The sequence below is a fragment of the Raphanus sativus genome, chromosome 6 (assembly GCF_000801105.2).
Source record: "Raphanus sativus cultivar WK10039 chromosome 6, ASM80110v3, whole genome shotgun sequence".
In the NCBI taxonomy this organism is placed as follows: domain Eukaryota; kingdom Viridiplantae; phylum Streptophyta; class Magnoliopsida; order Brassicales; family Brassicaceae; genus Raphanus; species Raphanus sativus.
This window is the reverse complement of record NC_079516.1, coordinates 38330745-38349246: the sequence shown is the minus strand read 5'-3', so window position 1 is coordinate 38349246 and position 18502 is coordinate 38330745. Positions and strand designations below refer to the sequence as shown.

The 18502-nt window shown below is 34.2% G+C and overlaps 3 protein-coding genes across 3 annotated transcripts; 2 read left to right on the top strand and 1 right to left on the bottom strand.

Annotated features, from left to right (window-relative positions):
* Window positions 1–181: 181 nt before the first annotated feature.
* LOC108808982 (metal tolerance protein 10) lies at window positions 182–3015 on the bottom strand. The gene is made up of 6 exons (XM_018581091.2): window positions 2565–3015; window positions 1942–2054; window positions 1607–1852; window positions 1366–1446; window positions 1061–1291; window positions 182–658 (listed from the first exon to the last, which is right to left on the bottom strand). Exons 1-6 carry the CDS (start codon window positions 2779–2781, stop codon window positions 317–319), a joined length of 1230 nt encoding a protein of 409 aa, XP_018436593.1. The 5' UTR covers window positions 2782–3015; the 3' UTR covers window positions 182–316.
* Window positions 3016–8100: 5085 nt separating this feature from the next.
* On the top strand, window positions 8101–8640 carry LOC108808399 (secreted RxLR effector protein 161-like). The gene has a single exon (XM_018580555.2). The coding sequence runs from the start codon at window positions 8101–8103 to the stop codon at window positions 8638–8640; it is 540 nt and encodes a 179-aa protein (XP_018436057.2).
* Window positions 8641–15071: 6431 nt separating this feature from the next.
* On the top strand, window positions 15072–17774 carry LOC108805899 (DEAD-box ATP-dependent RNA helicase 36). The gene is made up of 6 exons (XM_018577887.2): window positions 15072–15795; window positions 16243–16565; window positions 16661–16864; window positions 16948–17029; window positions 17117–17215; window positions 17432–17774. Exons 1-6 carry the CDS (start codon window positions 15178–15180, stop codon window positions 17594–17596), a joined length of 1491 nt encoding a protein of 496 aa, XP_018433389.1. The 5' UTR covers window positions 15072–15177; the 3' UTR covers window positions 17597–17774.
* Window positions 17775–18502: the final 728 nt, after the last annotated feature.

Sequence of the window (18502 nt, the reverse complement as noted above, 5' to 3'; positions counted from 1 at the left end):
TGAAATATCTGCCTCGAGACCGATCCGATACCCGAATGGCCAGCCCCTGTATGTAAAAACCTATATAGTCCTGAGCAGTGCGTATCCACAAACATTACATCAAATGGCAAGCAATGTGCATCCCATAAACGTTCAACAATAACCAAACCACACATCTTCACTCGCATATTTGGAGAAACAATAGACTTGAAAAGAAACAACATTCATTTGATTTCCATACAGACCACAAGATAACATTTACTAAAGAACTAACACTAGAACCGTAGAACGTTACCTAACGGTATCATTCACGTCCTGAATATTTTCTGGTCAAAATCTAATTACACTTGTGTTCAGGACGATGAGTGAACTCAAAGTCTATGTGAACAAAAGCTCGTTCCACCTCAGCAAGTTGCTCGAGCTTCTCCTGAAGAGTCTCTCCGATGTTGTGAGCCTCTTGCAGTCTCATGTCCTCTGGCAAAACAATGTCAACCTCAACAAAGTAGTGTGATCCAAAAGTGTAGGCCCTAACTGTGTCAATATGCTTGATTTGTTCGTGATGGTTCCATATCAAGAATGTCAGTTTATTCAAGAACTCTGACGGTGCAGAGCGTCCTATGAGCGAATGGACGTTCTCCAGTACGGTTCTTGCCCATGTTCCTATGGTGTACAAAGCAATCTGCAACCATAATAAGAAAGAAAGATTATCGTAACGAGAAATACTCTTAAATAACATAAGTTTTTGTTCACAAAATAGGAAAATCCTTAAAATAAAATTTATTAAATGATCAAAAATATGTGTATATTTGAATTTATGGCTTAGTGATTAGAGTTTGTAGTTAAATATTCAAGAGATGACATTGAAGTTAGAGTTTAGGACATAAGATTATTTATAGTTTTTATTTATTAATAAATGCTATTTTGGATTTTTTTTAAAATCTGAATGCTATTTTTGTGACAAAAATAAAAGGTGCTATTTATGAGATATTCCACATTCTAATCCCACAAGACAATTCTTGATTATTCCAAAGTTATGAGTTTTTTAATGAGTAAAGTTGAAAAGATTTGAGTGAAAACTTACAACTATAGCACCAGAGGGATCAATCCACCAGTAGAATTTAACAGCCAAGACGGCTGTTGCTAAGCCTATTGAATTGGTTACAACGTCAAAGAAGTGATCCTGTGCGTAGGCCCTAACTATTTCATTCTGAAATCCCCTGCAATAAAGCATGAGCAAGAACTTAACGATGGTGACAGAGACCATGATCCCGATCATCCATTTCTCCTCTGTGCTATTCATGTGAATACCATTCTGTAACAAAGAGAGATAATTAGTTATATACAACAAATAAAAAAATCAGAGAATTGGAAAACACTCTGATATACCTTGGAGACTAGTTGCCTTCCTGATTCTAGCAAAACTTGCAGTCCAAGAGTTGCCATCACGGAAGCAAACACAATGATCCCCTGTTAACATGAAGCGTTATAAGTTCAGTTTCACAAGGCTTGGGCAGCTGGTTTGGCTTACGTAGGTATGGTTTCTTGTGAGACAAGTAAAACCGGCTACTGGTGAATCAACACACACATAAAGAAAACAAAGAGTCAGTAGACAGAAGATAGACCATACCACAGGCTGCATCCGTCGTTTGCCTATAGGATAATGAAAGTGGTTTGGTTTGCTCATGGCATTAGCAGTAAACCAAAGGATAAAACCAGACAAAAGATCCAAGAGAGAGTCCAAAGTTGAAGCAATCACAGCCATGGATCTACTCTCCATAGATGCATAAACCTTTGCCACAAAAAGCACTAAATTTGTAGCGTTGGAAATGTGTACAGCCAATCTCTCACTCTTTGCAAGCTTCTTCATTTCTTCCTGTTGACACACCAAAAATAAAGAAGAAGACAGACTAAAGAGATGCAAACCCTATAAGAGATAGACTAAAGAAAGTGGTAGAGCCGGACCTCAGTTGGAGCTCCAGATGCAAAACCGGTTTCATGGATAGTCTCCATCTCGTTGAAGCCCTCGAGGAGCCTCTCTTGCTTTTTGTAGTATTCAGAGACTTTACGTTCCTTTCCTGCATTGGCACAGCAGAGGATGGTTAAACTTTTAAACCCCTTTGAAAGTCGACGTTAATGGTTTTAGTTAGAAGTTTCCAAATCATTAATGCTACAACGCGTTAGCTTAAACCTCTGTAGAGAATCTGATTCATCAGCATCCACATAATTTAAAAACAAAGAATCTGGCATATACACAATCCAAAAAAGCTTGATAACTTTGAATCAACAAAAGAAAAAAGCTTAATATTCCCTTGAATCAATCAATAAAAAGGTTTTTAATCAGAGTATAATTATAGTTTTATATACTTCAAACAAATTTGGTAAATTATGAATCTATTTTTCTGGACAATTTAATCACAAGAGAGTGTGACAGATATATAATCCAAAAAGTACACATTTGCTTAATCACGTTTGTGTTTCGTGCACGTGATTAAGTTCATACAACAACAACAACTCATGTAACATCTTCGATGATCCACACAAAACATGTTGAGCGAAAACTGAAACACGAAGAACATATAACTCACTGGGAGTACGGAAGTAGCGAGAGAAGCGAGTACGGCCGTCGTGACGGACAGTGGACGACAGGGAAGAAGGAAGTCGAAAAGTCTCGAGGCTGAGACGCCACGACGATGAAAGCGGCGGCGGCGCGTCGTCGTCGCTAGGTAAAAGCTCGACACTGTATTCGTCTGCCTTACGGGTTATATGCTCCGTCGCCATTCTCCGATCAGTTTCTCTCTGCATTCGAATTTCAAAAACCAAAAAAAATAGAAGAAAGGTGGTTCTTGGGAAGTTGTGAGAGACAAAGAGACAAAGATTTGTTGCTTTGAATTATATGAAGAGGGAATATAGGAAGTTGAGTATACAAGTCGCACACAAATCTCTCTATATTATGACGGACGACAGAGAAAAAAAAGAGTTAACATCAAACAAAATGAATTACACATATATTAAACAGTATATTTTTCAAGAATAAAAAAAATATTTTCTTCTTATTATACACACTAACACACTTTTTTTTTTTTTTGGTCGACCCACACTAACACACTTATTAGTCAAGAAAAGTCGTTCGTAATAAAAACCTACTCTAATTAGAGAAATTTTAGTTGAATTCTTAAGAAGTTACGGTTTTTGCCATAGTGAGGAATTGGTATACAAAATTTAGCATGTATGATATTTTATTTTCTTAAGAAATGCATAGCCCTATGTGTTGCCCGGCTGGGCTACACCTTTTTCCATTTTTATTTTTTAATAGAATGCCAATTTCAAAAAGAAATGCATTTTGTCTTCTGTTTTGAAGATGTGTGCACATAATGGGATATTGAAATAAATATATGAGAGATATTCATATGTCGTTGAGTTGACATAGTAGTTGTGGACCTGTGGTCACTGGTGATGCAAAAGGCGTGGTCCAAATAAGCACCAAAACAACAAGGAATACCAATTCTTTTACATTGCAATTTCGTAAGTTTTTTTCATTTAAAAGTAACAGAATATTTAGCAAAAGTTTTTCGAAAATATCCATGTAAAATAAAGATGGGACACGTGGAAGCACCGTAGCCTAGTGGTTAAGGTTTAAAGGCTTCTACACCCAGGTCTAGGGTTCGAACCCCAGACTATGCAATTTCTTGCAGATTTCAGGAAATCCAGGTTTCAAGTCCCGGAAAGAGCGGTTTATTAATGCAGACAACAGAAGAAAGGTGTGCAAGAGATCTTCAACATGGTGCAAGTAAATCGGGTCAGGAGTGGATCTTCATAGGACGGCTCAGATGATACAGTTAGGTGTAGATTTCATAAGGCAGATAGTTTGTCGGTTATCGAATCGTCTTTGTAATCTTTCTCATAATTGCAATGTCATAATAAAGATGGGACATTTGCTATGATAACCCTTAAAATATAAAAATAAATAAGATAACCTACTAGACTGTGTAATATATCTAGAAGACGTTCCAATAATACTCTTAAGCAAAAGAATATTGGGCAGATATAAAAATTTGAACGATGAACTTGTATGTTTATCTGCTAACATTTGATGAACTAGCACCAAATCTGAACATATGTGTTAGACTTCAAATGCCAGTTTAACAGATTTGCATAAAGTTTCAATGTTTTTAGCATATATAAAAGTTCAATTGGTAGATTTATATGTTATCTACAAAAATCGGTGGACTAGTGTCAAGTTTACATATTTGCTATAGATTATATATACCAATTCAAATTCAATAGACTTCAAATACCATTTTGACAGATTTCGATAAAAGTTTATATTTTTTGTCTGCAAAAATCGGTAACGTCAATTCGTCAAGTCTACACATCTACGATAGACTTCAAATACCAATTCAATAGACTTGCGTAATGTTTACATGTTTTGGCAGATATGATTAGGATAGATAATCCTAATCCTAAGAGACATGAAGTTGAAGATAGACTTGAAAATAACTTGGAAGTCAAGTTACGCTAATCCTAAGAGAGTTAGGATTAGGATAGATAATACCTAAGAGTTTAGGAATATTATAATCTATATAAGAGATGCAAGAGTATTGCATACCTTTGTGAGTTTTATAGATTGTGAATTGAGAGCTTAAGGTTTTTGAGTGTTTCCTTAAGAAAAGTTTAATAAAAGAAGAGTTTCTTTCTTGAGTTTATACTTGATTTTTGAAACTATATTTGGTATCAGAGCTACAATTATAAAAAAGAAAGAGAGCAAAGATGGGAGATCTTTCGACGGTGGTAATCAAACCGAAGGAAGTAGGTTCATCCACGATAAGTTGTCCAATGTTAAACGCTACAAACTACACTGTTTGGTCAATACGTATGAAGATCTTACTAAAGATTCATAAGGTATGGGAGGTTGTGGAGAGTGAATCTAATGAAACTGATAAGAATAACATAGCGATGGGTTTATTATTCCAATCAATACCGGAATCTTTGGTTCTTCAAATCGGTGAGTCAGGGACAGCTTATACGGTCTGGGAGGCAATTAAAGGGCGTCATATTGGCGCAGAACGAGTAAGAGAAGCGAGACTGCAAACTCTTGAGGCTGAGTTCGATCGCCTTAAGATGAAAGAAGGAGATAATATAGATGATCTAGTTGGCAAGATGCAAGAGATTGCGTCAAAATCAGCTGCTCTAGGAGTAACTATGGAGGAAACTAAGTTGGTGAAGAAATTTCTCAAGAGCCTACCAAGAAAGAAGTTTATTCATATGGTTGCTTCTATTGAACAACTTCTTGACCTGAAAACGACTAGTTTCGAGGATATAATTGGTCGTTTGAAAGCTTATGAGGAACGTGTGAGCGAGGAAGAGGACACAGAGGGTCAACAAAGCAAGTTAATGTACGCCAACACTGACTCAAACACGAGCCGAGATCATCAAGGAGAATACAGAGGAAGAGGCAGAGGAGGAAGATATAATAACCGTGGGAGAGGTCGCGGCAGATCTTGGAAAAGCAGAGATGTAAGACCGTATTGGGAAAACAGAAAACAAGCAAAGTCATATTGGGAAACTCGTGATGCAACTAGAGTAACGTGTTTCAGATGCGACAAACAGGGTCACTTTGCTGCAACCTGTCCCGATAGAATTCTCAAGTTGGGAGAGACACAAGAGACTAAAGAAGAGACACTGAGGCGGCAGATGCGTTGATGATGCATGAGATAGTATATTTGAATGAGAGAAACGTGCGACCCAAGGAATTTGAGTCAAGTACTGATGGAGACAGAGTATGGTACCTAGATAATGGGGCTAGCAATCATATGACGGGTAACAAAGGATACTTCAAGTACCTAGACGAGACTGTTTCTGGAAAGGTCAGGTTCGGGGATGATTCGAGAATAAACATCAGAGGAAAAGGATCTATATTGTTTATTAGTCAAGATGGTGAAAAGAAGCTTCTCGCTGATGTGTATTACATACCTAACCTAAGGAGCAATATTATCAGTCTTGGACAAGCTACTGAAGCAGGTTGCGACATAAGAATGGTAGGAGATAAGCTGACACTGCATGATAAGGATGGGAAGCTTATTGTACGAGCTACAAGGGCACGAAATCGGCTCTACAAAGTGATCATGGAGGCTAGTGTACCTAAGTGCCTACAGGTATCTACTCAGAACAACTGTGCACGCTGGCACGCGAGACTAGGACACATCGGGGTTGATTCGATGAAGCTTATGATACAGAAGGAGTTGGTTTTAGGGATACCGATGATAAACATTGAGAGAGAAACATGTCAGTCATGTCTATTACGAAAACAGACAAGACAAGTATTTCCACAATCAACATCTTTCAGAGCAACAGAGTTACTAGAGCTAGTGCATGGAGACTTGTGTGGACCAATTTCTCCATCAACCGCGGCAAAGAACAGATATATATTTGTTCTCATAGACGACTGTTCACGCTACATGTGGACTATACTTCTAAAGGAGAAAGGAGAAGCTTATGAGAAATTCAAAGTCTTCAAAACAATGGTTGAAAGTGAAACAAAACAGAGCATTAAGATGTTTCGAACGGACAGAGGAGGTGAATTTACATCATCTGAGTTCAACAGGTTTTGTGAAGAAGCTGGAATACAAAGACAACTGACGGCTCCGTATACGCCACAACAAAACGGTGTTGTGGAAAGGCGAAACAGAACATTGATGGAGATGACTTGGAGTCTCTTAAAACACATGAGTATACCAAACTATATGTGGGGAGAGGCGATACGACATGCTACGTATCTAATAAATAGAGTTGCAACACGAAGTCTAAATGAGCAGACTCCATATGAGGTTTACAAAGGAAGAAAACTGAGCCTTAAGCATCTCAGAGTCTTTGGTTGCATTGGATATGCAAAGATTGAATCACCACACCTACGTAAGTTCGACGATCGATCAAGAGAGCTGGTTCATCTTGGCACGGAACCAGGCTCAAAAGCCTACCGATTGGTGGATCCTGCAACCAAAAGAATAATAGTGAGTAGGGATGTCATATTCGATGAAACAAAAGCTTGGAAGTGGATTAGTTCAACTAAAGAAGACAAAGAACCTAGTATGTTCAAGCTTCCACTCAACGATCACACATCTGATGGAGAGATAAATAAGCCAGAAGAGAAAGCTAAGGAACATATAAAAGAAGAAGGAGATACGAGTGGAAGTGCATCTATGTCGAGTGAACAAACTTGTGAGGCCTCTTCACAAGAGATGCCCCGAAGATCAACAAGAGAAACAAAGGCGCCAAGCTAGCTACTTAAGCGATTATGTCATGTGTTCTGAGTGCGAAGGAGAAAGACTCTTACTACTTATAAACGAGGAATCATGGGAGTTTGAAGATGCAGTACAAGAGAAAGTTTGGAGGGATGCGTGTGATGAAGAGATTGCTTCGATAATTAAAAATAAAACGTGGGATCTGGTTGAGTTACCAGAAGGAGCCAAAGCTATAGGACTTAAGTGGATCTTTAAGATCAAACGGAACTCGGATGGAAGCATCAACAAGTACAAATCCATGCTTGTGGCAAAGGGTTATATACAGAGACATGAGATCGACTTTGATGAAGTTTTCGCTCCTGTGGCTAGAATTGAGACTGTCAGGTTTATTATTGCGCTTGCAGCTTCTAATGGATGGGAAGTGCACCACCTAGACGTTAAAACAGCGTTTCTTCACGGAGATTTGAAGGAAGATGTATACGTTACACAGCCGGAAGGGTTCGTTGTGAAAGGCAGTGAAGGCAAAGTATATAAGTTGAAGAAAGCTCTTTACGGTTTAAAGCAAGCACCGAGAGTCTGGAATGAGAAATTAAACCGAGAACTTGCGAAGCTGAAGTTTGTTAAGTGTTCAAAGGAGCCATCATTATACTACATGCGTCTTAAGGGGACTCTGTTACTAGTAGCTGTATATGTCGATGATTTACTCATTACCGGATCCGACATCGACATGATTCACGAGTTTAAACGAGAGATGTCCACCATATTTGATATGAGCGATCTAGGTTTGCTAACCTACTACTTAGGCATCGAAGTACAATAGCATAGAGATGGAATAACATTGCGACAAGAGAGATATGCAAAGAAGATACTACAAGAAACAGGGATGCATGACTGCAATGCTGTCCAAACACCGATGGAAGCTGGTCTGGTTCTTTCGAAGTCTCGAGAGGAACAGAGCATTGACGAGAAGGATTTTAGACGTCAGATAGGTTGTTTTCGCTACCTGTTACACACGCGTCCGGACCTTGCATATAGCATGGGACTACTAAGTCGGTACATGCATGATCCTAAGGTTTCACATGGTAATGCACTAAAGGTAATACTTAGGTACCTAAAGGGAACTACGGCTCATGGCTTAACATTTACGAGAGGAAACAAGATGGAACTAGTTGGCTACAGTGATAGTAGTCACAACATAGATGAGGACGACAGAAGGAGTACAACGGGGCACATATTTTACTTGAATGATTGTCCTATCACTTGGTGTTCTCAGAAGCAAGAGACTGTTGCTTCGTCATCATGTGAAGCAGAGTTCATAGCAGCCACCGAAGCAGCTAAACAAGCCATATGGCTTCAAGAACTACTTGGAGAAGTCACCGAGAAGACATACAAGACTGTAACCGTGTACATTGATAATACCTAAGAGTTTAAGAATATTAGAATCTATATAAGAGATGCAAGAGTGTTGCATACCTTTGTGAGTTTTATAGATTGTGAGTTGAGAACTTAGGGTTTTTGAGTGTTTCCTTAAGAAGAGTTTAATAAAAGAAGAGTTTCTTTCTTGAGTTTATACTTGATTTTTGAGACTAGATGTTAGTATGCTAACACTTGAAGGACTAGTGAAGTTTTCATATTATAACATGCTAGAAAATACAATTTTGTAATTTTCAAAATGTCAAAATATAAGTTTGTTATATGATTTCAAAACAAAAAAAAAGTTTGAGAGATGATATTGTTTTATTCTTGTCATATATGATTTATAATTTATAAACTCTACTAACATGACATCCAATACTAACCACTTTTTTTGTCAAAGAAAGCCATTAGAACCAAATGAATCTCAAAGAAATATTTAGTCAATATGAAAAGCATCACAAATTATATTTGTTGGAATTAAGCATGAGGTATGTGACCGAAATGAATAGAAAAAATAGTTTTGAAAGGAGAAACTAAAAAAAAATATTTATTAATGATAAATTAATTTTGGGTTTTACTTATGTAATAATTAAATTATCAATTTTAATTAAAATTATCATAATAAAGGTATTTTTGGTATTACTGAAAAAATGAGTTACAAATAGATTATTTTAGCAATAAAAATAATAGATAGAGTTTTTTTTTCTTTTTGTGGATTATGATGAAGACTGAATGATTTTGTTTTTCTTGAACACCGACTGAATGATTAATTAATTTGAGATCAAAGTGGTTTCCCACGATTGCAAAAAGCTTTTGTCCCCGTATGCCTTTTCTTAACTCAAACTTTTCTACTTTATGCCAGCATTTTCTGCGAGTGGTTTTCTTTATGTAACATCATGTTATCAACAAAAATACTACTCTCTCCGTTCCTGAAAGTAAGATTTTCTAGAGTTTTCACGTTTATGAAGACTACAATAAATATTTGCCAACTTTAGTTTACTATTTATGTTTTATACAATTTCCAATAACTATCAACCAATAAAATTTAATCAATTCAAATATTCATAATTAATGATCCTCAAAAGTATACAAAAGTACCTCAAAAATATACAAAAGTACTTTAAAAATATACAAAATCTTTCTTTGTGGAACAAAAATAAAATCCAGAAAATCCTATTTTTAGGAACGGAGGGAGTATAACTCTTCTCCCTGCATATATCAATGTGTCTTCTATTTTTCCCTGAAAGTGGATGTGTTGTCACTTGTCACTCCATTATTTATTAGGTTCAGAGTTAATCAATAAATTCGCTTAGTTATCGTTTTTTTCCTGGGCAACAAAAAAGATACTATGCTAATTCTTGTCATAATCTCAGAGCCACTTTAACCGAAAAAGATAATCTCAGAACCGAAGCTAGTAACGTTCATAACTCAAACTAGTGCTGGGCATTCGGTAGGAACCGAAGCAAACCGAACTGAAATTTTGGTTTTTGGTTTGACATCCAGTTGAAGCTATTAACCGATCAGCAAACTTTAAAAATTCAAATTGTTTTTCGGTTCATTTCGGTTAGATTCCTCAAGCAAGAACTGATCGGTATAGGACATGGCAACAAAAAAACGAATAACCGAGAAGGTAGTGTCTTTTAATGGAGCAGTTATCACATAGTTGTAGAACTGCTAATCAGACCCTTTCCACCATATTGCAGGCTGTTGCAGAAATCACTGTTTCAAAGTATTTCAGCTCAAAAGGAATTAGAGTTGTAAGTTTTTTTTTTTTCGTAAAAAGGCTTCAGAGTTGTAAGTTGTAAGTTGTAAGTTTGCATACCTATTAACCTCCATCACCTTGGGGTTATTCATATGCTAATTCTAAAAGATGATTTACATTTTCACTGATGCAGCCACTTGTTTGTGCTGTTGGTTTGATACTGTAAGTATGCGGCTTGTGAACGGTACTGGGAAACATGTTAGAATACTAGGAGTGGACTACTCAACTGCTGCCTGGTTAAACATCATTTCTCTGTAAGTGACATTATAATGTCTGATAAAACATCAAATCCAAGTGTGGCTGTTTTCTGAATGAATGGAGCTAGAATATCGAGTGTATAAAGTCGATATCAGCAGATGATCTAACCAAACCATTTGTTTCTATATATGTACTCCGGTGCAAGTGCAACCTATTTTGTGAAGGACGGTAAGCCTCATACTGCAACCACTCCTGATTTTGCAAACTCATGCATTTGTATAATTGTATTTGTTCAAAATATGTGGGATGAAGGGAGAGAGAAGTAATCAGTTCACTGTCCAAGCTTATATAAAGGTCCTAGGCATGTCGATCTTGAAGCATCATCATGTCCACTCTGGCTCAAGTTTGTGCAAGCTCTGAGTTACTTACTATATATGAAGAGTCCAAGAGGTATCAATTTTCATAACTGCAACAATTTTGTTCTTTTCTTTCTGATAGTTCTTTGTTTCATCAGTAATCCAGGAAGTTGCATTGTTCTATGAGACCACTGTCTATAGAACTTCTAAAACTATCTCCAATATTCTATCACTCTGAGAGAAAATATTAAAAAATAAAAGAAACCATTTTCAGTAGTATATTATTTTAAAAGAGAAAATGAGTTTATGAATAATATCACTTCAAATTTGAAAGAACACAATTTACAACCTCATTTTGATGCTAGACTTTTTATTTACAATTTGATCCTTAAATTTTTCTATAGTTTTGTATATAAAAAGATTCAGTATTTGTATTTTTACACTTTGACAAAATTATTGATACTTTTATAATATAACTATAAGTTTATATAAATCATTTTATATTCTTTTAGAAACTAAATATACGTATATAATAAATATTTAGTTAAAATAAAATTATTTTTTGGTAAAATTTGTAAGTTATTAAAAAATAAACATTATTAAAATAGTTAATTAATAATATAATATTATTTTCGAGGTAACAAAATAAGGAAAACCATTAGAATAAAACACAAATTAATTTTAAATTTACTTCATTTTCATTTTGATGGAAAAATAATGATAACCATTGGAAATACCAAGATAAAAAAAAACTCAACAAACTTTGCCATATGAGATGTGGAGTCAGCTTAATTAACGGCTTATTAACTTTGATAATGATTAATGTAGAATTTTATACATTTTAAAATTTTTAAGAATTTATTTAATTTTATTTGCAATATTCATATCTATATTATTATAAATAAAGTACCTTTTGATATTGTTTGGAAACTTGGATATTTATATTATTATAACTGAAGTAGTTTTTGGTATTATTTGAAAATTTGGATAGCACATTAAATGAAATCTGTTTGAAAATATGGATAGTAGATTAAATATTTTTTTTTACACATTAAGCCATTGAATTCCTTTCTTATTTACATATCATGTCGTTTGGAAACTTGAATAGCAGACTAAATGAGATTTGTTTGGAAACACGGATAGCAGATCAAATACTTTTTTATTTACATATCTAGCCATTGCATTTTTTTATTATTTACAGATTCTTCCACTTCATTTAAAATCAAAAATTTAAATTAATTAATTACACTAGATTGTTATTTTTTATGCTGAAATAAAAACACAATCTTGAAATATAGTATTCCCGAAAATAATAATATAAAAAACTAATTTACTGTGATTTTCTACAAATATAACATTCCAATTTAGATTTTTATTAGTTAATATATAGATTTTGTTCCAATTAAGGTTGTTGTTTTATATGAATAAAGTGAACTACAATATTATTTTGTGTAATTTATGGTTGTTGTTTCTTAGTGGTGAAGATAAAAACACAAAATGTAATACTCCCTCTGTACCATTTTAAGTGATGTTTAAGATTTTTACACAATTATTAAGAAAATACAAATTTTTATGTACTTTATCTTGGTTATATAAAAATCACATTAAATAAAACAAGTTTAACCAATAATAAAATAGTACATGATTTTGTAATTGGTCACAAAATTTGAATGACATTTAATTTTACCTAGAATAGTGAGAACATCACATATTATGAACCAAAATAAAAATCTTAAAACTTCACTTAAAGTGGAACAGAGGGAGTATATAATATATATTAATCTGCTACAATACAATTTTCAAGAAAATAAAATATCATAAAACTAATAATAATTTATAGAAAACTAAAGTAAAAAAATAAACCATTTTAAATAAATAAATTAAAAAACAAGAAGTTAATATGTGTATATTATAATTATATGAAATTTCATTAAATTATAAATACAATATTATATACAGATTAAAAAATCATGATCAAACATATATATATATATATATATATATTATAAAATAGTATATTTTACTCCAAACTGAATTTACAAAAAATAAAAATATAAATGGATATTTTAATGGCTTATGAATTTAAGTTTAACACAAGTACTTTATTGTTTTCGAAGTGACATACCAAAAGTTCGGTTTAAAATAGATCATGAATACTATTAAAACAGAAGATTTTTTTTTGAGGTGTCCTACTATTTTGAATATATTTACAGATTCATGCCACTGTTTATTTATAATATATGATTTCTATTTAAATCCTAACAAAATCTATTTAATTCAACAATATTTAGTTTTAAAATTTCTTAAATAACCGAACAACAACAAAATCACATATTTTAACTTGTCTTTAATTTTAGGATTGATTTGTTTGTTGCATAATTGTTTTGATTTATTTTGGAAACTGAAAAAAAATTTTAGCATCTGAGATTAATTTACAACTAAAAAAATACGTGAAGAGAATTTTAAATATTTTAAAATATTTATATTTGTTGCAATTATCATTTAAATGACCGAAAAATATTAATATTTAATTTTAAATAAAAAATTACAAAGAACACGTTTAATAAATCAATTTGTTAACTTCAAACAAACTATTTTAAAAATGTTACAGCTACTCATAATATTGACACATATTATAAAATTGTAGAAATAATTATTTTCTAAATCAATATGACTTAAATTTACTAAATATATGCGCTTAAAATTATAATCTAACATACATTTAACTATTTTAAAATCAATATTTAAAAATTTAAAATAAAGTTGACTTTCCGATGTCAAAAAGTTGACTTTCCAAAATAAATCTAAAATTAATGTGTAGAAATTTTTAAAATTATTATTTACAGATTTTTTCATCAAATATATAAAACATGTAACAAGTACAATCGTATTAATAATTTTATCAACAACAAAAAATCTTGCGCTTTCAAAATATAGATGGAGATATTAATATATATATATATAATATTAAGAAGTCCTTAAATAAATAAAATTTTGTATAAGTGACACACACACACACACACACACATATATATATATATATATGTTATATGATCAATTATCTTATATATTAAAAGTATTTGATATAAAAACATCTACATTAAACAATAAGTTTGCAGCATTTAATTCATAACCATAAATAATATTGTTACCATAATTATAGATCTCTATAATTTTTTTAATATCCTAATTTATTCTACAAATTTTTTTTTATAATATAAATTCATAGATTACATATTTTCTATAATTATGGGAATGCACTTTGTGATAGAGTTGTGTTCATTTTATTGTATATTAATGGAGTTGTGTTCATGTAGCAAGTTTTTTGATAGTATTATTTAATTTGGACACTACACTAATAAGAAAGTTAATGAGCCGGCGAAAACTACTCTGGGGTTTAGGAAACTTCTCGCTCTATTGGTGTTAAATATCAAGACCTCCATTCAATAAATTTTCTGTTTGTTATAAAATACGAAAATTATTTTTTGAAAATAGTCGGCTTTGGACTCTCAATGTATTTTCATTCAGGTTTTCTTTTTGTACTTACTTTTCGCTATAAATGTTCGATTTATATAACATTAATGATTGAGTAAGAAATTCAAAATTTTCAAACTTTTGCGTATGAGATTTTTATACATGTTATCAGTAGAATCTATATTATGTAGTTCCAATCATATGTAAATACTTTTTTCTGCGGCTGGTAGCGAAGATTTATTGTTCTATTTATGTATCAATTAGGTAGTCATTGGTGCTAATTTAAATTTGGCCTATCATTTTTATATAATTGGTTTCATTCTATTTTTTATTTGAAAAGTATCCCAATACAAATTTTATCACACATAACATGCTTTTATAAATATCATATACATATACAAATTATAAATAAAATTATTAATTTATTATATAAAATATCTTTCAACCGAAAATAATCTCGCATTTTTAAAACGTAGATCAAAATCTAGTCTTCCGTTAAAAATACAAGCAATGGCTAAACTGGATTGGAAACTGGATTCGTAGATCAAATTTTAAGACCAATTTATAATCCGGTTCAATACTCAGGTTCGGCTAAACCGGATTTGAACACCCCTAGTTTACGCGTCTACAAATAGTCAAATACCATCCAACAACAATCTAAACGGCGGCTAAACGTCTTTCTCCGACTCTTGTTTCATCTCCGGCGATAAACTCTCGTCAAAGCTCTTCACTTTTCTCATCTGATCCAACGAGAATGGAGGAACCCACGTCCGAGAACGAAGAACGCGGAATCACCATCATAGCCAAACCCCGCAAAACCCCTAAAACCCTAAACCCCCAAACCCAACCCCAGAAGCTCGATCCCACTCCCCAATTCGAGAAATTCAAAAGCTCCTCCTCATCCGAAGCCGCCGCCGCACAATCCACCACAACCTTCGGATCCCTCGGACTATCCGAGTGGGCAGCCGAGACGTGCAAGGAGCTCGGGATGCGGCAACCCACCCCCGTCCAGACCCACTGCATCCCCAAGATACTATCCGGACGTGACGTCCTGGGGCTAGCTCAGACCGGTAGCGGCAAAACGGCGGCGTTCGCTCTTCCGATACTCAACCGCCTCGCCGAGGATCCTTACGGGGTGTTCGCGCTCGTTGTAACGCCCACGAGGGAGCTGGCTTTCCAGCTCGCTGAGCAGTTCAAGGCATTGGGGTCGTGTTTGAATCTGCGGTGCTCGGTGGTGGTGGGAGGGATGGATATGCTGACGCAGACGAGGAGCTTGGTTTCGAGGCCTCATGTTGTGATCACTACTCCTGGGAGGATCAAGGTTTTGCTTGAGAACAATCCTGATCTTCCTCCTGTCTTCTCTAGAACCAAGGTTTGTTTATATATAAAGTTTCCTCCTTTTCTTACTCCTATCAAAAAAGTTGCTGCCTTTTTGATTAGTCTTTAGTGTTTTTTTTTCTTTTGTGGTTTTGTTTGATTAGTTCTACAAATTGCTTTCAATTTTTTGAATAATCGTTTTGTTTAGGTTTGATTCGTGTGGCTAGACCAATTTTTAGAACACTGGTTGCAACCTTTTGATTAGTCTTATTGTTTTTTTTTGTGGTTTTGTTTGATTAGTTCTAGAAATTGTTAGGCGGTGATTAGGCTTTTTAAAGGGGATTATTGATTAGACGGACGAATAAACCAACTATTTGAACCGTAGACCAAGTTTTTGAAAAATGGTTTAAGAAAAATAGTTTAGTTTAGGTCTGATTTGCTGCGTGGTTGCAACTTTTTAATTAGTCTTATTGTTTTTGTGTGTGTGTGTTTGTTTGATTAGTTCTTAGTGCTGGATGAGGCGGATAGAGTACTTGATGTTGGTTTCCAAGACGAGTTGCGCACCATCTTTAACTGTCTCCCCAAAACTAGGCAAACGTTGCTGTTCTCCGCTACGATGACAAGTAACTTGCAGACTCTGCTTGAGCATTCTTCAAACAAAGCTTATTTCTATGAAGCCTATGAAGGGTTAAAGACTGTTGATACGCTTAAGCAGCAGTATATTTTCATAGACAAAGATGCGAAAGAGCTTTATCTTGCCCACATCTTGTCGCAAATGGAAGACAAGGAGATTCGATCAGCCATGATTTTTGTCTCCACCTGCAGGTTTCCATATTCATAGCTTTTTTTTTACTGAGTTCATTCTATTAGTTTGTGATTCCATTTTGTAGGTTATGATTAGACATGGTTTGTGTGCTTAGGACATGTCAAAGGTTGAGTTTTATGCTTGAAGAGCTCGAGGTGGAGAATGCAGCTTTGCATTCACTTAACTCTCAGTCTTTGCGACTCTCTGCACTCAGTAAATTCAAGTCCGGAAAAGTACCGATATTGCTTGCTACTGATGTTGCCAGTCGTGGTTTGGACATTCCTACTGTTGACCTTGTAATCAATTATGACATTCCAAGGTACCATCAGATATCCGTCTATTCACTTTTTGTCTATTCACTTTTTGAAGCTTACTGATATTACGCTTGGCTCGCATCATCAGATATCCGAGGGATTATGTTCATCGTGTTGGACGTACAGCTAGAGCTGGTAGAGGAGGACTGGCTGTAAGCATTATCACTGAGGTATAGCTGGAGATTATATGGAATTAAACGAGCATCGTCTCTTAAGTTTTCTAGTTCATTACCCTAATCCTAAATTTTCTTTTGCAGACTGATGTGAACCTTATCCATGAGATAGAAGCTGAAGTTGGAAAACAGATGGAACTGTACAACTACAGAGAGATCACTGACAGTTTAGAAGTCACAAAGGTAAGATTCGCTATGTGATACATTAGAAGGTCTTATGCATATAGCTTAGTTTTGTACAATACCTTTGATCAAAAAAAAAAAAAAAGTTTTGTACAATACCAATTATACCAGCTGCTTCACCGTGGTGTTAGGTTTTAGTCCATCTTGGTATATAAGGTATCTTAACTTCGAGAAAAGGCCTGAGGCTTACGCAAGTTTATAAATCTGGATCTGCAGGTATCAAAAGCTAAAAGGGTGGCAATGATGAAGATGCTAGACGATGGATTCGAAGACAAGGTCAAAGACCGGAGGAAACTGAAGCGTAAGACACTTGCTGATAAAGGGATGCTTAAGAAACGGAGCAAATCGAGAAAAGCCGCAGAAGAGAAAACTGATGACTAAAGTCATCTTCAAATTTTGTTCTCTTAGTGCACTTTTGATCAGCAAAACTCTGACAATCCATGTTTATTAATCTTCTTACTTTTATTAGTCTTTGAATTGATTGTTTACATCCTCCAATCTTATAGTAAGAAACAATGTATTAGTCGTCACATGTTCTTTTTGAGACAGTTCGATGGAATTGCAGGTTTCATGTAAGTTACATATAACTATAAGATATGGGTGAACATGCAAGAGTGGAAAAGGTTGTATAAAGTATAACCAAACATTGAACAAAAAGAAAGTGCAACCAAACATTGAACAAAGAAAATAAGTGCAACCAAACAAAAGAGTTCAAATCTGTTTCGGATAATACACATTTGAGCGCATCAGGCTCCTAAACTGTACAGAAAGAAACATTATCTGCAGGTATCTTTTATATTTGGCCTAGTCTTGATGTTCTAGTATTGTGTTTTAGTTTATCTTGAAAGAAAGGAAAGTAAGATCAGTTATTAGCCACAAGATATGAATATATATCAAGGTATTTAAAATATATATATATATAATATATATATATATATATATATATATATATATATATATATATATATATATATATATATATCAAGGTTTTTTTTTTTTTTTGAGAATTGGCATATATCAAGGTATTTTAACTTCAAGCAAAGGCCTGAGGTTTACCCAAGCTGATATCTGCAGATATCAAAAGCTAAAAGGGTATGATGAAGATGCTAGACAATGGATTCGAAGACAAGGTTAAAGAAACTGAAACGTAAAACACTTGCGGATAAAGGGATGCTTAAGAAACGGAGCAAAACGAGAAAATCCGTAGAAGAAAACTGATAGACTAAAGTCATCTTCAAATTTTGCTCTCTCAAGTGCATTTTGATCAGCAAATCTCTGAGAATCAAT